We start from the raw sequence: 24,150 nt of genomic DNA, 5'->3' as shown, positions 1-24,150 counted from the left end.
ACTTGTTGTTACCCCCTCGGTTGCTCGGCATTAAGGGGCTAAAACAAGTACTGGTCGGCTGGGAGTCAGTACACTGTGTCTGAGTGGGGTATTCATGTTAAACTGCGGCATGGTATCTCAGTGGGCTAGCCATATATATCGGCATCAGTCCGGACTAGTACAAGCAGCCACACACACAAACACACGTACATGCACGTCGCTATATAAGTGCAATAATCTTGGACGCGACGTTAAACCCAATTTCACCTCACCTGCTATGACTGTCATGACTATTTTGAGATTTTACGTGCGCTTTCTGTCATTATGCCTATGTTCACACGTTGTTACTGTGGCCAGTCCCCTCCTTAATATAGCCTGTTGACAACGCGGGTTGGTGGGGATTTAGGCCCGAAATATACAGATGTGTGCCGACTCAAGGCCGAGCTATAAGACTGAATGAAATCTGTAGGTAAAGAACTAAACTGTGAAATCAGTAAATGACCGATCACGATCAATGAGCAATTGACAATTAAATTCAACAGAGTTTTAGGTTTCCACTTAATAAGACAATAAAAGGGGTCTAATACAAACACTCTAACCGATAATTACTGATAGGGTACGACAGAATGTTCCGAACTGGAAGCTGCCAAGAATTCGTTGTTTTCAGCTAGGTTTCTATTCCGCACTTTGGAACTTTAATTGTTGTTTACGCCGCACTCAGCAATATTCCAGCTACATGACGTCGTCTGTAATAAATCGAGTCTGGACCAGACAATCCAGTGATTGATGTCATGAGCATCGATCCACGTAATTGGGATACAATGACATGCATAAACCAAATAAGCGAGCCTGACCACATGATCCGCTGCGTACATATCTGCACAAAATGGCATTTTAGTGTTAAGGTGAAAACGTACTGTAATATTGACTTTTTCTGTGAGTCTTTCTTTTTCTTTTTCTCTGAATCGTTTGATCATATTTATCCTTAAGAATATTCTTGCATTTGTGATATGACATTTGAAGGAACAAAATGTTTCAGGTATTATGTTTAAAAAATACTGTTTTATTCAGTTTTACATGTCATTCAAGTGTAACAAAACATCTTTTACCTTTCTTTAAAGTTTAGATCAAGGGACCAGTCATTTTTTAGGGGTGGTGTAGGGTGGTGGTGGTGGCAGGCAGTGTGTGTGTGGGGGTGGAGGGTGTCAGGTCAGAGGGAATCAGAGGAGGGTCATATTTGGGGGGGGGGGGGGGGGGGGTACTGTAAAATGTACAAGGACATGGGGAGGGTCATTCAAAACTGTTCATGACAAGCATTAAGGGAGGGTTATTATTTTCAGTACGGTAGTGCAACGAAACCCTCTGACTCACCCCACCATGTAATAAATGACCGGTCCCTAATAATAATGGTATCTTTTACGTCTGCCTTTGTTCCTTTGAATACACCAATTAACCAGAGGTTATAAAATCTTTCCTTCTTTATATAATGCTCCTAGTCACATTAGTAATAGGTTCACATAAGGAAAAGTGTTTTCTATAAAAAATCCAGGGGGGCAACTGCCCCTCCTGCCCCCGGCTAAGTACGGCACTGAATATGTTCGCTTGAAATTCAGGAAGCTCCATTTGAGGTCAACTGATAAGTAATTTATTGATCTATGGGGCAACTCAATTTCTATGAAGAACATTCTGAATAGAAGGTGTTGGCCCGGAGCTCCAAATGTGATATTTAGGAGGAAAACTCCTCTTGGCGTTCCCGGGACCAGTAAGGGCTCAGACACAGTTCATTGACGCGGGATTTATACTCTTTCTGAATAACCCATGCTTGCCGTAAAAAGCAACTATGTTTGTCGTAAAAGGCTGCTAACGGGATCGGGTGGTCAGGCTCGCTGACTTGGTTGATGCATGTCATTGATCCAAATTACTTGGATCGATGCTCATGAAGTCAATCACTGGATTGTCTGGTCCAGACTCGATTATTTACAGACCGCCATCATATAGCAGTAATATTGCTGAGTGCTGCGTTAAACAACAAACCAACCAACCTTCTTCTTCTACACAACTCGTGACATTTCAGAATTTGGTCGATCAACTTCCCATACCCTTCCTAATAATGGGCGATTTGCATGGACACAGTCCCCTTTGGGGCAGCAACCCATTGAACAACAAAGGCAGCATCATAGAACAATTTCTTATCAACAATATTCTGTATTTGTAATGATGACTCAAATACCTACCTCCATCCAGCTAAAAGGACAAATTCAGCCCTCGATCTTACAATTGCAGATCCTTCACTTTAGAATGATTTTGAATGGACAGTACATGATGATCTTTGTTGGAGCTATCATTTTCAAACACTTCTTAAAATCGTTACACCTACCAAAGAGATTCCAGTTTCTCGATGAAATTTCAGTGAAGCTAACTAGACTCTATTCCAGAAGTTCTGTACTGACAAATTTGTATCTGAATCGTATCAGAATGTTGATGATCGTATTGAATCCTTTTCACAGGATGTCAACAATATCGCCATGACCACTATTCCTAAATCCTCCACAGTTCCACGTATTAGAAAGCCACGATTCAATGATGACTGCAGACAAGCTAGAAAACGATGGGAAAAGGCTGAAAACGTTTTAATACTAATCAATCACCGACTCATCTCAACAACCTTAGAATATTAAGAGCAAAAGCTCATATGACGATGAAAGGAACAAAACGTTCTTCCTGGCATGCATTTGTTTCTAAAACAAGTACTCAAACGCCTCTAAATAAAGTGTGGAACATGATACAGAAAATGAAGGGCAAGTGATCTTGACACGGTGTGCATCATCTCAAGGTTCATGATACTATTCTGACAAGTATACAAGACTCGTAAAGTAGTGAAAACAATAGCATCTTGTTCTTCTTCTCCTAATTACACTCCTGACACTTCCCTGACAAGTTGGAATATCATAATGAATCACTTTCTCTTGATGAACTCTCTGCAGCTCTTGATAAATCCCATGACACTGCAACTGGTCCTGATGAGAACCATTACCAATTGTTGAATCATCTCTGTTGTCAGTGCTCCTTAGCATCCTTAACATATGGGAATATGGTGAAAAAGCATTTCAATTCATAACGAACTTCATACAATAATATTCAGACGTAGATATTACTCCCGTCAGGATGTTACATTCACCAGGATGAAAATACATATCAATTACATGATAAACCAACATATCCTACTCTGAATAGTTCATACTTACATGGTGACAACTAAGGAATGTTATATGAAATTACAGGTTGATGAAATAGAATGATATAGTTGAATACGACTTAATACTGATAATAAATAAATGGACAGTGACTAGATTGGTAATTAAAAGTTGAAATATTATTAATGTAGCTGCTGATCAGCACTCACCCCCAAGACCGAAAACGGGGGCAACAATGCAGTTTACCGGGCGCAGCCCGAGCTCTACCATCCACTCAATTACCGCGCTATAGTGCCACCGCTGTCTCGTTATACCGTTACCGTGCCTCACGCTCTGGTGACTCTCGCTTCACGATCCAACACCCGTTTTCGGTCTTAGGGAAACTTACACATCTTTACAATCAAACACCCGTTCTCGGTCTTAGGGAAACTTACACATCTTTACGATCAAACACCCGTTTTTCGGTCTTAGGAAAACTTACACGTTTTTACGATCCAACACCCGTTTTCGGTCTTAGGGAAACTTACACGTCTTTACGATCCAAAACCCCTTTTCGGTCATTAGGGTCAGCTGGCTTTGGGCAAGGGTTAGCCATAAATTCTTACCTTTTCAAGCGTTAATCCGGTTAATCCCAATGGTCGGTCATGTTGACATAAACAATTGCGGGTGCGGTTTCAAGGAAAGATGAATGGGAGAGCGGACGGTGACGTCACACGCATGCGCAATTCATCGTTTAATGATTACGCATGCATGTCAATGGGGATTCTAATGACCCGTTAAACGAGCACTGATCACATGTGATAGCGCCTGTGGTCCAGTGGTATAGCGTCGGCTAATTAACTATCTTGTCTATGCAAACAAATCACAAACATCACAGTAATAGGATGCCAGCATGGGGAGCGTACTGACTCGTTATTTTCTGGGAAATGAAGTATAAACGTTGAAAATGGCTTGCTGGGAAAAGACACTACATCAGCATGAGCTTGGCGCGAGATGAGATGATAACACAAATGCACCATGGGAAAATGTGAAACATTTTCGTTACGAGATATAGAAAGTGAAAATACTACTTATTAATAAACTGAATATGGAAATTATTAGTTCTGCCAATCTTATAAATTGCAGAGAAAGGCTTTATTTAAAATAGGAAAAAAAATGACATTTACGATTACTTCCGGAAATTGCCGATGATTATAAGCTTACGAGCCAAAGACTGGAGGTACAATAATTGTGTACTAAAACTCTTTTACATAAGTGATCACATGTACCAAGTTTCATTGACTGCACAGAAATACTTCCTCGAGTTAGGCAGTAAAAAATTGTTTTTCAGGCTTTGACATTGGGCCATAAACGAGATACTATTTACATGGTGCTCTTTAATGAAACAAGTCGTGGTCCATTTTAAACAAATTTGTGTCATTCCGGGAAAAGCCCTACTGGCCTTTCATACACAACAGAGGAAAACGAAAGCACGACATGACAGGCTGACTCACAGCCAAGTCCAGCCACGTGCTCAGTCTAAATATAATTACACGTCACTGAATCTAACAACTGAATGTACTACGTCGCATTTCCTTGAGACTGTTCAGAGGATGTATACCCAAAGGCATCTACTCAGAATATTTGCGCGAACAGATCTTGTCCAAGGTCGGTTCTCAACAGTGAGAAAGGGTGGAAAGGGTGGCGAAACGGTTCTTGAAAAAGTACTTGTGTGTTCACAAAGATGTGTAGCCACCGAAAAGGACATACTACTAAAATGCGCAGAATGGAAAAAACATTGTAAAGATGATTGGTGAAGGTTTTACTGCAGATGGCTTCATATTGACCTTTGAATATTGCCAGTTGGGCAACCTGGACCAGTATGTGAGTAGACGTTTAACCATGAACAGACCTCTAGGCGAGGTCGACTGTCGTTCTGTCATGATCGACATTGCCAGTGGTTTACGGTTTCTCCATAACATTGATATCATACACGGAAATATACAGCCAGAAAACATCCTAGTGAGAGGGGACGTTCTGATGTCACGCGGTAAACCTGTTTATAAAATAGGAGGATTTGGATCGGCAGCTCGTCGCCTGACGCAGGAACATGTCAGGGAAGATGGGCAACATGACGGGGGACAATTCGGGAAACGTGACGGAGAGCGCGACGGAGAGCATGACGGGGAGCATTGGACCAGAAACACTTGTTTTTCACATGCCGGGGAAGGTGGGCAACAACACGGGGACGATGGGACAGGATACACTTGTTTTACACCCCCTGAAGCGGCTCTGACAGAGAAAAGTGATATTTTCTCTCTTGGCGCTATCGCCTTTGCTTTATTGCGTCAGGAATTTGACCACAACAAACTAGTTGCCTACTACAATGGACGCCGTCTGGCCGAGATGGCAGGGGAAATAGAACTCCGTCATGTCGCTGACCAGGGACTGCGAGACATCATCAAAGGAGCCTTAAAAGGAGATATAGATGGACGCCCAACAGCAGAACAAGTTTGTTCAAAGCTGAATACAGGTTTCTGGTGGTTGTATAATATTTTTTCTAGGTTGTTGTAGTTTGTGTCTGTGTGGTTGGTGTGGTTGGGTATCGCCGGTGGAAGGTCCCAGCCATTCCCGTCAGACAAATGCTTAAAATGTTGTCAATGGTGCCACGGAAACCACAATTCAGACACTTTGTAGCTAGGTGAAAAGGATACTGAAGAACAACTTGTACCCTTGGACTCCACTCCACAGATGCAAGCAACGCATGAACAACGACCCCTACATGCGAAAACAAGGACTTCATCAAAGGCAAAACAATTCAACTGAACTCTCATTACCATGTGTCAGTGACTTTGTGACTTTTAGTGATTTTTTTGTGTTCATTTCCACTGGGTAAGTGTGAATACAATTTTGTCATTCTTGTTAAGTTTTAAGGTATCAATGTCTCTCTTTTCATTCAAACCTACTAACTCAATTGCTGGTACGCCCGCCTGTAAATCTTGTTTTCCTTGGAGGATCCGCCGAAAATCTAAAGGTGCAAATGACCAAAACCCCATGGCTCAATTTCCCCAAAGACTTATATACGTCTTTGCTTTCCCAATCTACTCTTCACAAGCCTGCCGCCTCTACTCCCTCCGATCGCCGTTGCCCCATTAATGACTGTTATGACTGTTGTTCTCCCACTCCATGCCCTCCCTGCATAAGTTTGCCTGTGAAATGAGTGATATCCACTCTACTGGTGACAATGTTCATACTGTCACCAGTGTACAAGAAAATGATGGCATGACTGTAGATGCTGATAATGTGCAAGAAAATGAGGGCATGACTGTCGATGCTGATAATGTACAAGAAAATGAGGGCATGACTGTCGATGCTGATAATGTACAAGAAAATGAGGGCATGACTGTCGATGCTGATAATGTTGATGTTTTTGATGAATGTATAGATGATAACAGTGAAATTGTTGAAAATGATGGTTATGATGATGATGATGATGATGATGATGATGATGATGATGAAAATGATAATGATAATGTTTATAATGCAAGTAACCACAACCACCTAAGACTACTTTCATTAAATATATGTGGCCTTAGAAAGCAGTTAGAATATCAAGAATTTACCAATTTCATTAAAAACAAGGGTATCATAGGATTTTAGGAAACCAAAACTGATTCACTAGATGATTTACAATTACCAGGTTATAAACTGTACTTTCAGCATAGGAACGGAGCAATAAGACGCTCAGGTGGCCTCGGGGTAGCAATAAGATGTGATTGGGAAAAATACATATCAGTTATAAAAGAAGAAGAATGTGAATATGTACTGTGGATAAAAATATCAAAGACACTATGTGACACCAAACAAGATTTGTTTTTAGGGAAGAGTAGATTTACCTCCAGAAAATTCAAATTACTTTACAAGTGAGACATACAATAAAATTGAAAAGAATTTACTTCCTTTTCTCTCTTTGAGTGAGTATGTTGTCTTGATTGGTGACTTCAATGCAAGAACTAAACAGCTATGTGATTATACCATATTCAATAAGCAAGTACTCAGATAGTTTGATATTGATATAAATGATATGTGTAATGAATTTGAGCCTGATAAATTATTAGATAAACTTAATATACCACAGGTCAGGGCTAATCAAGATTATGCAAGGGTTAATAATTCAGGGAATAAAATAATAGAGATATGTAAAAATCTTAACTTATTCATCTGTAATGGTAGACTGGGACAGGATAAAAATGTAGTAAAACAACATGTAATGATGTAAGTGTTGTTGACTGTGTTTTAGCCTCCCCCATGTGCTTACTTCTGTTCACTGACTTAGCCATTTTAGATTTCTCACCCCTGAATTCAGATGTGCACTGCCCAGTGTCTTTTTCTTAAGCCACCACTGTACTCCAAGAACAAACGGTAGGTATCCAGTGTGGAGTAAATACAGTACAAAATACTCATCCTAGACCAAAACGTTATAATACAGACAGAACTAACAGGTTTCTACAACATTTAAATGCTGAAAGGATAAACATTCTCACTCGGAAAGCACATGTGGCTAGACAAGGCCAAGCTGACCCACATCTGATCAATGACATAACTGAAGAGGCCGGGCACGTGCTGGTAGACGCTGCACGCGATGCCTTCGGACCCGGAGGCAGGGTGTCGGTAAGAAATGTAAGATGAATAAACCATGGTTTGGAAAGGAATGTATAAATGCTAGAAAAGGTTTTTTACAAAGCAAAACGCCGCTTGAAAAGATTTAATTCTAATTATAATAAACGCCTGTTAAAATATGAATATAGGGCTTATAAGATGTATGGATAAGCATATAAAACAATATAAAGATATCTTAGGTAAAATGTTAAGAGAAAAACACTAACACTCTCCAAAAGAGTTTTGGAAAATGTTAGATGAAATTGAAGTATTTTACCAGTTTTTTTAAATCGATGAATGAGACAACTTCAGAAGACCCGGAAATGGAGCAATGTACTATGGATACTCAATATGACTCTGAAACTTTAAATGGAGGTGTCACATCTGACAAAGTTATGATAGCAGTAAGAGAACTAAAGAGAAATAAAGCATCCGGTATTGAATATATAGAAAATGATTATTTTATGGATAGTATTGATTTATTAACCCCTTTGTTAGTTGAACTATTTAACCTGATATTTGAAAAGGGTATACTTCCAGAATCTTGGTCAGTGGGAATAATTAAACCGATTTACAAGAAAGAAGGTGACCCACTGGATCCTAACTCGTATAGGCCTGTCACTATCCTTAGCTGTTTGGGAAAACTATTCACCAGAATTTTAAACAACCGTTTGACTAAATTCTTAAATAAAAATAATAATCTAACACCTGCTCAAGCAGGATTCAGGAAATCTTTTACAACTGCTGACAATATATTTGTAATTTATATGCTTATGCAAATATTAACATATAATAAACAAAAATTATACTGCGCTTTCATAGACTTTACTAAAGCTTTTGACACTGTGTAACAGGTCGGATTATGGAGGAAAATGAAGACTATTGGCATCAAAGGTAGATTTCTTACGTTAGTTCAAAATATGTATAAAAATATCAAATCGCTGATACAGTGTGATGATAAAATGTCTGGTTACTTTCCTTGTAATATAGGTGTCAGACAGGGAGAAAACCTATCCCCTCTATTATTTTCAATTTTCATAAATGATGTGGAAACCTTTTTGCTTTCATCTGGGTGTGGAGGAGTTAATCTCAACTATGATGAAGATAAAGACTTAATTGTATGGATCCAATTCATAATTCTATTGTATGCAGATGATGCTGTATTATTTGATAAATAACCAGAAGGTTTACAGAAAGCCTTAGACTCTTTTAATGAATATTGTGGAGAGTGGAAATTACATGTAAATATAAATAAAACAAAAGTTGTGATTTTCGGTGGTGGCCCATTGAAAAATTTGAAACTTAAATTTCACTATTCTGATAAAACCCTAGATATTGTCGACACTTATATGTATTCAGGAATTGTACTATTCCCTTAGTCAAAGTGCATCGAAAGCTATGTTTTGTCTGATAAAATTATCAAGAAATTAAAATTTACCTTTGGACTGTGTATTATCAGCTTTGATACGATGGTATTACCAATATTAACTTAGGGTTCAGAAATCTGAGGCTTTGAAAATGTAGAAATTATAGAAAGTATACACCTCAAATTCCTCAGACTTATCACAGGATTAAGAAATCCAACTCCTCTTTATATGATATATGGCGAATTAGGTAGGCTACCATTAAGAATAATAATTTGTAAACGAATGATATCTTTCTGGCACAAATTAACATATCAAACTGGTGTGTATAAACTTTCACAGCTGTTATATCAATATTTGTCACTTAATAGAAACAAGACTATTGCATCAACAAATCACTGGGTTAGATGTGTTAGGGATATACTAGATAGTATTGGATTATCTTATGTATTTAACAATCCGTCAATTTGCACAACAAAGTGGCTGGTGTCAGAAGTAGAGCAAATACGTAGAGATATATTTTTTTTTCAGAAATGGAGAAGTGGTGTTAATTCTGTTTCTAAAGGATTATGTTATAAGCATTTAAAGAACACTCCGGTTCTTGATAAATATCTTCTTTTGCCAAAACGCATATCAATTCCAATACTACGATTTCGAACCTGTAATCATAATTTACCTAATGAGACTGGCCGATGGAAAAATATTCCAAAGGAAAATAGAACCTGTATATTATGTAATTCTCCATCTATTGCTGATGAATTTCACTACTTATTCAGATGTATATTTTTTAAAAGAGAGAGGCAAACATTTCTATCATCATGTTATAATGAATGGCCAAATATTCTAAAAAATTGGTTCCAAATCATACTGTTGGTGGTATCTGGCATTTTTCTCATTGCAGATGCCCAATTATTGTTATAAACCAGCGTAAGCATTCGTATTTTTATTTGCTTGATTCTGTATCATGGATGTATGTATGTCAATGTATTTAGTTAGTCGTATTGTACATTATTAAATAAAAAAGTGGTCCACAGCAAACCATTGTACGGCATTGCCTAAAAGTCGGGCCGGGCCGGGCCAAGACGGGCCAAAGTGTTACTGGCTAATTACTTCACATCTATAAACTAGTATAATATCTACCTAAATACCACTTTATAGTGTCTCAGATCGCTGAACTTAAAGAAAACAAGGTGCTCAAAGTGAAGCATTTTTACTGTATTTTCTTAAGAAAATCTCTGTCAGAAGCGTTCGGTACGACTTGGCCCGGGCTGTCAAATCAACTTAAACTTCACAGATGTATCATCTAATGGATTCACATCTATAGATTAGTATTATATCTACCTAAATACCACTTTATAGTGTCTCAGATCGATGTACTTAAAGAAAACAAGGTGCTCAAAGTGAAGCCCTTTCCCTTTACATTCTCAACATAGTCTCTATCAGAAGTGTTTGTCTTGTGTTGGGTCCGACTTGGCCCGGGCGATCAAAATCAACTTAAACTTCACAGATGTATCATCAAGTGAAGCATTTTTACTGTATTTTCTTAAGAAATTCTGTGTCAGAAGTGTTCGCGTATTTTTGTGCTTAAGTCACTTGGACATTGTTTAGGTTCATAAACTGTTCATAAGAAACATGTCAGACAGCTTTAACATGATTGATGGCTTAGTCTTATGAGATGTGAAAACCTTAGGGGAAATGAGCTCAAGTAAATACAGAAACAGAGGGTCTAAAATTGCCACAGTGTTGGGCCCGAAAGTCTATTTAGGATTTAAATTGTGATTAAGGAAGTAGAGGGTAGAGAGAGAACAAGATAACAAATCTTAACAAAACCTACCTGCCAAACAAGTGCTAGTTCGTTCGTATCCGTAATCCTTCACAAACTGTGACGAACGCATAGTGTGTACGATGAAGGAAATACAGCCCTTCAGATCTTTGTTTACTGAATACACCTTGACCTATGTTCAGTGATATAATTTATAAGATATTGAAGCTACATGGCCGCCCATAGTTTTGAGGAAATGTCCTGGCTACACTTCAAGGTTTCGTGCTCAACAAATATATATGAATGTATATGATGTCTCATCTTGATGTACTTTAATAATGCAATTCGACAAAGAAGATGTACAGATGCCTCGACAGCATTTTTGGCAGTCAACTACAAGTACAGGTAAACATGGCTTTTAATGCTCATGTGTGTCAGGTTGCCCTTACCTTGCCGTCACATCTGTACACAAAGCAAGTGTATATTCTAAACTAGGCTACATTTGCATTTCTTTAGCCGTTTACAGATGCCTCGACAACATTTTTCACACATGAATGACTTCAACCTTGGCTCTCAACTAGTACAGGTAAACATGGCTATTAATGCTCATGTGTGTCAGGTTATCCCAACCTCGTCGTCACATCTGTACACAAAACAAGTCTATAGTCTAAACTAGGCTACATATGCATTTCATCAGCCGTTTCAATAAACCAGCGCGCTGTCACAGCATGCTGTGTTAGTCTGTACAGCACAATGTATTTTATTAGTAATTGGTAGATACTTCATAAATCATATTTTTGCCATTCATTTCACATATGAAAGGTTCGACTGTATAGCGCGTGATACATGACAAAACAGATGTGTTAGGACCTGATTCGCACTTGCTGAAGGGATACCAATGGATCCTGATCATAATACATTGGTTGCTTATTATTATTATTATTATTATTATTATTAAACATATTGTATTGTCCACAAAGACAAAGGGATTGGGCACAAGTGCAGCACTTATTACCACTTTCACCCTATATACAGTTATACATAATATTGCATAATGAAAATTTACAATTTACAGTTGAAGCATCACATTGTGGAAACATAGTGCGCAATATAAATATATATACAGTGCTCATATGAAGGATATGTAAAATGTGCTGGAAAGTGAAGACAGTGTGCATCCCATACATTAGCTAATATTATACACGTTAGTGTTGTATATAGATTAAACAATATTAATGATTAACAGTTTGGAAACCATAATATGCTAGCTTCTGAATCTGTTACTCGTTTCTATAAATTTGTGTACAGACAAGAATATTTTTGTATTCAGGAAAACATCTAAGGTTGGATCACAAAAAGAATACAAATTAGAGTTTTTTTGTCCTCCAAGATTATCGATAGCTGTCAGTAATGTCTCCCTAATATCATCATATAAGGTACATTGGAAGAAGAAATGGAATGAATTTTAACAAAGGAGCTCCGCATTTACAGGAAATAGTATCAGATAATTAACACGAAACAGGTTGGAATTTAGTGTGCTACAATTGTGTCTCAATCTAGTGTTCAATATGTTTGTAGATCTCTCACCGCAATTATAGTGCATAGGTGGTGATGTAGGCTGCTCAGATGCGACAGCTTTAAAATAAGATATTGACGGACTATCCCTAATTCCTGACGATAGATTATTCTGTTGGCCTAATGTATCTATAATATAAGACCTTTTAAACGTAGATGTCCGTGCAAATGGAACTACAAAATCATGGCAGTTTCTGAGATTATAACTGACCTTCTGTGACACAAGTGGTGGTATAAGATCAGTTATAAATGAAGGACATGGCTTATTTATTATTTTATACATAGTTACAAGTTTGTTGACGTTTCTTCTATACGCTTATATATATGTACCCACGTCACACATACCTAGAACAAGTACACTTATTTGAATATTACTAATATTACATGAATGTTACTGAGCAGTCAGTCAGAGTTTATATCTTTGCGCTTAATCAGCAACATTAAGCCTTTAACGTATATTACAACTTTGTAAGTTAACTTTCCTTTCCAGAAATACCATAGCATGGTGACAGAGATGAACTTCTACCCCAAGAGATGTGTCATTGACTAAAATCTGCTTTGTTAATTTGATTTCAAGTGATAGCCTTCACCTGGAAGGAATTTATATTTGTATTATTTCAATTTTTCTTTTCATATATATCCCTCTGAATTTTGGGTTTTGAAATAGCATGTCGCAGAAATAACTCCTGTTGGACCCTTAGACTTGCAAGAATACTCTAATCATTGGCCGAAACATGCCCCATTTGTGCTTCTTGCTTTGTCAGACCATACTGTTGAATTTCTCAAAAGCTTTAAAAGGGTTAAAGCTATTTTTTGAAGTATAAATGGGTTGATTGGTGACTACCACAGAAGTAGCAAATGGAGTTATGTCCGATGAAATTCTCTGTTTTGACTTGTGCTTATCGTTTTCGTATTTTTTGGGTTTAACAACTAACTTGCCTTTGCGTGTGTTTGTTCCACAGGTGGTGCAGGATACGCTCACCTTGCCAAATATGAAATTTTCACAGAACGAGCTGCTCGGAGATGCAGCACGTATTCTCGTGGTATGGCAGATTACAACTGTCTCAGATAATCCTGTTTTCCTAAACACACTCATAGATAATAGAAGCATTAAGCAGGGTTCAGGGAGAGGTTTATCCTGAAATGCAAAGTGTCTCACCTTACCTTCTCCAAGTGTTACCCTGTGAGTATGATCCTTGAAAAAAACACACGACGGATTAGGTAAAAGCAAGGGATTTTCCGACTAGGCACATACCATGAAAAAAAGGCTTCACTTTAAAGAGTAAAATGAAGACGCCGATAAAGCAGCCAAACTATCCCTGAAAATCCCAGAAATAAGCTTAAACTTACCCATCTCAAAATCAGAAATTAAAAGTGTAAACAAGCATTAAATCACAAAAATGGCATAACCTATATCTAAACTCAAATAGCCAAATCAAAAAAGTGCTCAGCAAACCACTAACCAAACCAAAAATTCTCCATCCATCAAAAGAAATCGACAGAGTGATCACTAAACTCCAAACAGGACACGCCAACCTAAATAACCACCTAAAACAAATTTAAAAAACACACTACAGGTAACTGCCCACACTGCAAACAACTAGAAACCCCAGAACACGCACTTATCCACTGCACACACATACCTAACACATCGAACCACATTACAAACCACCCTCAATCTAAACAAGGCTCTCACTCTAGAAGCAATACTAAACCCACAAAATAAACTAGACAACTTCAAGGCCTTAGGCGTATTCTTAATCAAAACGGAACTAATAAAACGCATCTAAAAACACAATAACCTACCAAATCAAAATCACATAAACAAACAAGCATCCACCACACCCAGCTCCCTTAGTTCTCCTCCCCAACCCCATCGGCTTCTATTCCAAATCTCAAAATTCCCAAATTCTATATAAGCAACCCCTAAAGCCCCCTCTTGGGTTGCACAGACCACTTTCGCCCCTTTCGGAAACACATTAAATGGCCTGGCCGGGCGCGTGTGCGAAATACGCATCAGTCGGAAAGCGCACGTTAAATCTCCAAAGTAAGTAAGTAAGTAAGTAAAGAGTATACTTCACTCCAACACATTTGGTGAAATTTTCTTGAGAAGATTCAGCGAAGTGCTCGACTTTAACAGACCAGGTTTCTTTGAGTTATCGTCCGACATCTGTGTTTAAAGTTGATTTTGACAGCCCGGGCCAAGTCGGACCGAACACTTCTGACATAGATTTTCTTAAGAAAATACAGTAAAAATGCTTCACTTTGAGCATCTTGTTTTCTTTAAATACGATGTACCGTGACATTATAAAGTGGTATATAGGTAGATATAACACTAATCCAAAGAAATAAACACATTTGAAGATACATCTGTGTGTTTAAAGTTGATTTTAACCGCCCGGGCCAAGTCGGACCCAACACAAGCCAAACACTTCTGATAGAGACTATGTTGAGAATGTAGAGGGAAAAGGGCTTCACTTTGAGCACCTTGTTTTCTTTAAATACGATGTACCGTGACATTATAAAGTAGTATATAGGTAGATATAACACTAATCTATAGATGCGAATCCATTTGATGATACATCTGTGAGGTTTAAGTTGATTTTGACAGCCCGGGCCAAGTCGGACCGAACACTTCCGACAGAGATTTTCTTAAGAAAATACAGTAAAAATGCTTCACTTTGAGCCCCTTGTTTACTTTAAATACGATGTACCGTGACATTATAAAGTGTTTTATAGGTAGATATAACACTAATCTATAGATGTAAACACATTTGAAGATACATCTGTGTGTTTAAAGTTGATTTTGACCGCCCGGGCCAAGTCGGACTAAACACATGCCAAACACTTCTGATAGAGGCTATGTTGAGAATGTAGAGGAAAAAGGGCTTCACTTTGAGCACCTTGTTTCCTTTAGGTACAGCGATCTGAGACACTATAAAGTGGTATTTAGGTGGATATAATACTCATCTAAAGATGTGAATCCATTTGATGATATATCTGTGAGGTTTAAGATGATTTTGACAGCCCGGGCCAAGTCGGACCGAACACTTCTGACATAGATTTTCTTAAGAAAATATAGTAAAAATGCTTCACTTTGAGCCCCTTTTTTTTTTTGAATACGATGTACCGTGGCATTATAAAGTGGTATATAGGTAGATATAACACTAATCTATAGATGTAAACACATTTGAAGATACATCTGTGTGTTTAAAGTTGATATTGACCGCCCGGGCCAAGTCGGACCCAACACAAGCAAAACACTTCTGATAGAGAGAATGTAGAGGGAAAAGGGCTTCACTTTTGAGCACCGTGTTTGCTACTGCAATATGAGACACTTAAGTGTTATATAGGTAGATATGATATTATAATTAGTCTATAGATGTAAAGTATGTTTTGTATTTTTAGAAGCGCTTTGACAGTTATTAACACGTGTCGTGTCAGTCCTATGACATTCGCGAATATCCACTTGCAGAAAACATCCTGTGTTGGTTTAACATAAATTAGTAAAGGTTAATTAGGTATGCCAAACACGTTAATTAATGAAAGAAGAGTAGTTAAAACACTGTCATTTCGAATTCCTGCCCAGGACATCACACCCCTGCACGCTAAGGTCGGTGAGAAACCTTCTCATCAAAGTAAAGACACAGTCAAGACACTGACTTTTCGGTATGAACTCTCGGTATGTAGCTATAGTTATCAGTTCATAACATTGCTGAAGATGCATTTTGATTCAAACTCAATTAAATGAGCAAAACTATCCGTTTCTGGCCATTTGAGATCTGCCGAGATATGCATGTTTCGTTTTATTATTCTGCATTCCATTTTTAGTATTACCCGCTGGCCCGGCCCGGCCCGCCCCGACTTTTCTTGGCCCGACTTTTAGGCAGTCCCCCATTGTACATCACACCTAATCCAATTCTAAACCAATGTCCATCTGTCATAAGTATTGCTCAGCAATTAGACAATGTTTACAAACAATACAGTTTTGATGGAATCATATCGATTTTCCACTCTGCCGCATTCACAAGCATGAGGGCATGTTTGTCACGATCGAAAATTATATTACATGCATTATACTGTTTATCAAGTGCAATATACAATATGCCACGTGTAATATACAGTGTGTCCCGTAAAGTGTGCGCCGGGCGAACTCGGCGCTGGACAGAAGCACCCCCTACCACCCCCACCCACAATAAAATGTTGTGGACCCTCAGACGGACTTGTGTTATCAATTCAAGAAGTATCAAGTAGAACAACAGTTCTAGGGCGGATACTTGTATTTATCATATAATGGGTAGGTTTCTCGGGAGGATAATCCCACGGATAAAAACGATATCCGTTGGGGTCATATGCGGATAGAGATGCAAGTATCAAAGGTCAAGTAGGGACTACTTTCAGTGTTTATAAACAAACATGGCGTCGCCCTCGTCATTCGGCGATCGAGTCAGAATTAACCATCGGAAATCTGGAGAAACGTCTGGGATAATTGCTATCTTTATCCAAAGAACAGTCTAATATACTGAAAATCATTGTCTAACTGTGACGTAGCTAAGGCATTTTATAAGTTAAGCAACTTTGGATATATACATTTCGAAACAATTTTGCGAGGGCACGAGGCCTAGCCAAGCGGGATGAGTAGCCATATCTGTGCTTGTAGACCTCTGCGGCTTGGAACCTTTTCCACAAATTAAAACAGTTGGATTTGGCCGAAATATGATCGAATTGTTAACTTGTTTCGTTTTTCACTGTGTGTACATCTGACTGCACTTCTTAACGTTATGACAAGACAGACTGTCAACAACGTCCGACCGTGGCCGTGACGTCTCATAGACTAGGTAACTTCTTTGATAGGCATTTAGAAGTTGGAGTACTAAGTAAGGATAAGAATTTATGGATGAACAACTTCTTTATTACAATTAAGAGCGACGTTTCGGTGTAGGTTCTAACACCGTTATCAAGCAAGTGATTTACAGAGTACTTACTTACTTACTTACTTTGGAGATTTAACGTGCGCTTTCCGACTGATGCGTATTTCGCACACGGGCCCGGCCAGGCCATTTAATGTGTTTCCGAAAGGGGCGAAGGTGGTCTGTGCAACCCAAGAGGGGGGTTTTAGGGGTTGCTTATATAGAATTTGGGAATTTTGAGATTTGGAATAGATGCCGATGGGATTGGGGAGGAGAACTAAGGGAGCTGGGTATGGTGGATGTTTGTTTGTTTATGTGATTTTGATTTGGTGAGTTATTGTGTTTTTAGATGCGTTTTATTAGTTCCGTTTTGATTAAGAATACGCCTAAGGCCTTGAAGTTTTCTAGTTTATTTTGTGGGTTTAGTATTGCTTCTAGAGTTAGAGCCTTGTTTAGATTGAGGGTGGTTTGTAATGCGGTTCGATGTGTTAGGTAGTGTGTGCAGTGGATGAGTGCGTGTTCTGGGGTTTCTGGTTGTTTGCAGTGTGGGCAGTTACCTGTAGTGTGTTTTTTAAAATTTTTTAGGTGGTTATTTAGGTTGGTGTGTCCTGTTTGGAGTTTAGTGATTACTCTGTCGATTTTTTTGGATGGATGGAGAATTTTTGGTTTGGTTAGTGGTTTGCTGAGCACTTTTTTGATTTGGCTATTTGAGTTTAGATATAGGTTATGCCATTTTTTGGTGATTTTTTGCTTGTTTACACTTTTAATTTCTGATTTTGAGATGGGTAAGTTTAAGCTTATTTCTGGGATTTTGAGGGATAGTTTAGCTGCTTTATCGGCGTTTTCATTACCGTATATTCCTACGTGGGCGGGTATCCACAAGAAGGTTATTTGTTTGCCTGCCTTAGTTAGGTCGTTGGAGCTTTTAAGTATTTGATTTATTAATTTAGGTCGGTTTTTGGTATTTTTGTTTTGGAGGGCTTGCAGTCCACTTAGGGAGTCGGTAAGTATTAGGATTTTTTTGTGGTTTTTGGATTCTTGATTATGGAGGGCTGAGGCCATGCCCATTAGTTCTGCCGTGAATATTGATTGGTTGTTTGGGAGTCGGAAGGATTGTGTGGTTTTAGTTGGTTGTGTGGTATGGACTCCGAAACCTGTGTGTTTGGAGGTCGGATCTGAGGATCCGTCCGTGTAAATGTGACACCAATTTGGCCAATTTTCGTGTATGTATGCTAGTGTGGTAGTTTTAGCTATGTTTGGGTCGGTTTGTTTATTTATTTGGCTAGCTAGTGTTGTGTCTATTTTGGGTATTTTAAGTTTAGGGGTGAAGATATTTGATTGTTTGCAGTTTTGTTTAAGATTTTTAATTTGGTGTTCATTTAGGTAGTTTGTTATTCTTTGGGATATTGGGGTAAGTAAGGGGTGTTTACGAGCTAGAGCTTGGTTTTTGGGGCTGATGTTTTGGTTTATTAAGTTTTGGATGAGAGGGTTTGATTGGGACGCGGCCCAGAAATTTAAGCTTAGCTGTTCCCTGCGTAGACTTAGTGGCATTTCTCCTGTTAAGGCCTGAAGTGAGGTGTAGGAGGTGCCATGTTGGGTGCGTGTAATTAGTTTGAGAGCCTGATATTGTATTGAGTCAAGTTTTTTAGATAGAGAGTTGTTTAGGGTGTTGTATATGGCGCAGCCGTAGTCTAGTTTTGATCTAATTAGTGATATGTAGAGAGAGAGGAGGGTATCTTTGGATGCTCCCCAGTTAGAACCAGTTAGGCATCTTAGGGTGTTTAGGTCTTTACTGCATTTAGTTGTTAGGTTTTGGATGTGAGCATCCCAGGTGAGATGTTCATCGAAAATAAGTCCTAAGAATTTGGTTTGTTTTTGAAATTTGATTGTTTGATTGTTTAGCTGGAGGATTGGGGAGGCGGGTTTCATGTTTTTATGTTTGAATACTATTCCTGTTGTTTTTTCTGAGTTAAGGGAGAAGCCCCATTTGTCAGCCCACTGTTGTATTTTATTAAGAGATTTTTGGAGTAAATTTTGGACCATGTTCATGCTTTTAGTGCGGATCCAGATGGCTCCATCATCCGCGAATTTTGATGTGTTTACTTTAGGGGATAGGCCCTCGAATAGATCGTTTATCATTATATTGAAGAGGGTGGGGCTGAGGATACTGCCCTGTGGAGTACCATTTTCTAGGGGACATTGGTCCGATAGAGTTTGGTCTATACCCACGGTTATTTTACGATTGTTTAGGAAGATTTACAGAGTGCAGTAAGCAAGTATATATACACGTAGGAGGCAATGTTTGTACAGTAGAGTAGATATTGTTATACTGGGGTAGAGAAGCCTGTTGTGTACACACAAGGGCAGTGATGACAATCATCGGTGAAGTCAGTGCCATGAAACAAAGGATGAAGCCAGTAATGTAAACGACGGGATTATGGCTGATTGGGGTCTTTGATGAGTTGATGGTACGCCAGGGGTATGTAATAGCCTTGGTCACGGTTGATTGAGGGCTGAAGTCTTTTGATGTTGATGGCTTCTTGTAGTTTCCTGATCTTGAAGTCTTTGAGGTTGGTGGCGAGGGTTGTGACTCTCTCCCACTGGATGCTGTGGCTTGGGTTGTCACGGATGTGGTCTGATAGAGCTGATTTAGAGTCATCTGTGGTGACTGAGCTTTGATGTTCTTTAATTCGGGTTTTGAGGGGCCTAGATGTTTCTCCTATGTAAGCTTGTCCACAATTGCACGGAATGTGGTACACCTCTCCTGATGGTTCTGGCTTGTGGCTGGATGGTGGTTTCCCTGTGGCTTTAATTGTGTTCTGAATAGTATGACTTCTTTTGAAGACTACATCAATGTTGGCCTGTTTCTTTAAGAGTCTCTGGATTTTGTGACTAACTATTCCAAAGTAGGGGAGGCTGATCACAAAGGGTGCAGACTGTGGACGTGGGGATTTCTGAGATTTCTTGGTGATGTTCTTTATCGTCTGTTGTACTAGTTGCTCAGGATAGCAGTTATGCTGTGTAAATACTTGTTTGAGGTGGCTAAGTTGAGTAGTTAGATGTTGCTTCGTGGAACAGATGTTGTGAGCTCGTCTTGCTAGGGTTGACACAATTCCTTTTTTGACTTGAGGTGGATGGTTGGATGCATAGTGTAAGTATTGATCTGTGTGGGTGGGTTTCCGATAAACAGTGGTCTGGAGTTTGTCGTTTTTATCTTTCTGTACGAGTACATCAAGGAAAGGGAGCTGTCGATTGGTTTCTTCCGCCATGGTGAACTGCATACGTGGGTTTTGGGAATTAAGGTGGTCCAATATAGTTCTGGGGTCATTGTTGGGATGTAGGATGGCAAAGGTATCATCAACTTTGCGGAACCAGCAGAGGGGAGTTATTGGGGATGTTTCCAGGGCTTTTTCTTCCAGGTGGGTCATAAATATCTCGGTGAACAAGGGTGATAGTGGGGATCCCATTGGGAGGCCGTGGGTTTGTTGATAGAATGTGTCTTTCCAGGTAAAGTATGTAGAGCTGATACAGGAGTGTATGAGTCGGATGATGCTGTCAGTTGTTAGGCGGGTGTCTAGGGATGGGAGGATTTCCTCAACGCGGGTTGTGATGATTTCCATGGCCTCGTCCCGGGGTACATTCGTGAATAGGTCGACAACGTCGTAGCTTATGAGGGTTCCTGGTTGGGGGATGTCGAGAATCTTCTTACAGAATTCTGACGAATCTTTCACAAAAGACTTGGCAGTCTTGCCAAGAGGTGCGAGGAGGCGGGCTAGGTGCTGGGCCGTATTGTAGTGGACTGTGTCTCTGGGGCAGACTAGGAGACGGGCTTTGACGGGGTCTTTGTGAATTTTTATGGTTGCCCGGGCATAAGGTGGTTTGGGGTGACTGGTGATGAGTTTTTTGTGGAGGGTGGGGCCGATTTCATTGCTGTCCCGAAGTTGGTTGAGTATGGTCTTGTGCTCTTTCTGTAGGCTATTGGTGGGGTCTTTCTTTAGCTGCTTGTAGGTTGATTGATCGTTGAGGATGTTGTCGGTTAAGGTGTTGAAGTGGGTGGTGTCCATGATGACAGTTGCCTTGCCTTTGTCTGCTGGGGCGATGATGATGACCGAGGTCCTTTGACAAAGGGCAGTTACTATAGCGGAAAGAGCGATGGATTGCCGCGAAAGGCAAGTAAAAACAATTGTTGTTTTGAGTATAAGTTGCTTCGCCACTGTGTAAGAAAGAGATTTCAGTTGGAACTATATTGGCTACTGTCACTGTCCGACTGACACATCACTTACCCTGTGACGTAATAAATATTAATGCGCGCATTCCAGGAAAACTCGCAATGTTTAGGTAATGTTTGTGAGTTAGGGGAAGCGATTTTCAAGCACAGAATTGAAGAATGATATTATATGATAAAGAGGTTATCACGCTTTTGTGTTTGGGGATGGTAAATATCCTGTATTAGGAATAAACAGCATGTATTTAGCTCGCCATGGCTCGTTAAATACAATGCTTATTCCTAATACATGATATTTACCATCCCCAAACACACTCGCGTGATAACCTCTGTATATTCCAATAGTCAACGTACCCTTATGTGGAGCAATATTCCAGCAGCTACGTTACAGCTGCTGTGGAAGAGCGTCGTAAGACTCTTTGTCCAAAATTGTTTGATCAGGGTCCCAACATTGAAGGCCTCGATTGTAAAGTTTTATGGTATACATGTGCAGGACATTTCCAAATTTGACGCAAAATCATATCCGATGCAATTCCCTATTCTGACATATTTCCATGTGTTTTCAGATTGAATCTGGTTTGCCTTAGCATGCTTTTGTGACGGGTTGCCACCGACAGGGCAGGATACGCTCACCTTTTCGAGAACACCTGGTAGCATCACTATGGTGATTAATAACAAGAGCATAATTAACATATAGTCGGAATAGATAGAGGATATTTCATGTGTCGAGTGAAATATCATGTTTCTCTTACCGAGTGACTCGCCACTCGTGAAAATATCTCCTTTCCCCCGTCACGAGGTGAGAGAAACTTGATATTTCACTCGACACATGAAATATCCTATTTATTATATTCTTTTGGTGTAGTTGTCTGGAGGAAGATTAAATTATTTCATTACAAATGTAAAACCTTCAAGCATAAATTCTCCCTACATAACACACATGGACGGTTTTCCACCCCCTGTAAGTACGACTACAAATGTAGTTCCGTCTTTGCTAAATCTTAAAAAATATAAACAAAAGTAACCAAAAATATTTGATGTCACTAAAATTCTTTAATATACATTTGGATATGATTATATACAAAATCAACTTCATCAAAAAATAAATTTCAAATCAATGAGACGGTTGTTCGAAGCGAAAGAATACACGCAATTCAAGTAACAAAATGGAGCTTTGCAAACGTAAAGTATCAACTGACAAATCAGAAGAGAAATTCACAGTTTAATACAAATCATTTTCAACAAAATAACAAACGGTAAGAATCGGTATTGACTACATAAATGACCATCTGTCTATGACTTGTCAACGTTGAACTGACGTAAATCAACAGTTTGTGTACGAGCTGTCTCGTGTAGGCTAACATAGTACGGGTCAACGTGTTATGTTCACTGCAGTGAAATATCAGGTGTTATGTTCACTGCAGTGAAATATCAGGTGTTATGTTCACTGCAGTGAAATATCAGGTGTTATGTTCACTGCAATGAAAATAACACTTTTCTCAACTTCAGAAAACTCAGTCTTTCACACTGAAGTATATAATAAAACAATAGACTCTGCTTTCAGCAGTGATTCCTTGTGAATATGGAAATGGTTTTGTCGCGACATTCAAAATTAACACATTCATTTGGTATGACTTTCGCACCTACTCTTGTGTATTTCTGCACTGCTATTTGAATGTGGGTCGGTTATCTAAGCCTGTGGTAGGTACCCAGAACCAATTGCTATTATCTGTCGCCTCCTTTTTATAGCCTATTGAAAACACAGTCTGTTGGTGACTCAGGCCCGAGCAATTAGACTGAACTGAAACCGATGTTACGAGGTGATTTCCCTAATTGAAAGTCCAATCCTGAAATCTGTGGGTAAAGAACTAAACTGTGAAATCTGTAAATGGCCAAGAACAATGAGCAATTAACACATAACATGCAACACAGTTTTAGGTTTACACTTAATAAAGACTATAAAATGGGTCATATACAAGCACTCACGCACCCACACCCACACCCACACCCACACCCACACCCAAACCCACACCCACACCCACACCCACACCCACACCCACACCCAAACCCACACCCACACCCACACCCACACCCAAACCCACACCCAAACCCACACCCACACCCACACCCAAACCCACACCCACACCCACACCCACACCCAAACCCACACCCAAACCCACACCCACACCCACACCCACACCAAAACCCACACCCACACCCACACCCACACCCACACCCACACACACACCCACACACACACCCACACACACACCCACACCAACACCCAAACCCACACACACACCCACACCCACACCAAAACCCACACCCACACCCACACCCACACCAAAACCCACACCCACACCCACACCCACACCAACACCCAAACCAACACCCGAACCCACACCCACACCAAAACCCACACCCACACCCACACCAACACCCACACCCACACCCACACCCACACCAACACCCACACCAACACCCAAACCCACACCCACACCCA

General features: G+C 39.6%; 1 protein-coding gene across 1 annotated transcript; it reads right to left on the bottom strand.

The window, feature by feature from the left end:
* Positions 1-11,552: 11,552 nt before the first annotated feature.
* LOC125380883 lies at positions 11,553-21,486 on the bottom strand. The gene is made up of 2 exons (XM_048396642.1): positions 20,024-21,486; positions 11,553-11,580 (listed from the first exon to the last, which is right to left on the bottom strand). The coding sequence occupies exons 1-2, from the start codon at positions 21,484-21,486 to the stop codon at positions 11,553-11,555; spliced, it is 1,491 nt and encodes a 496-aa protein (XP_048252599.1).
* Positions 21,487-24,150: the final 2,664 nt, after the last annotated feature.

The sequence above is a fragment of the Haliotis rufescens genome, unplaced genomic scaffold, assembly GCF_023055435.1.
Source record: "Haliotis rufescens isolate VD_foot unplaced genomic scaffold, xgHalRufe1.0.p SCAF_16, whole genome shotgun sequence".
Classification (NCBI taxonomy): Eukaryota; Metazoa; Mollusca; class Gastropoda; order Lepetellida; family Haliotidae; genus Haliotis; species Haliotis rufescens.
The sequence above is the reverse complement of the archived record's forward strand: the minus strand, read 5'-3'. Positions and strand labels throughout refer to the sequence as shown.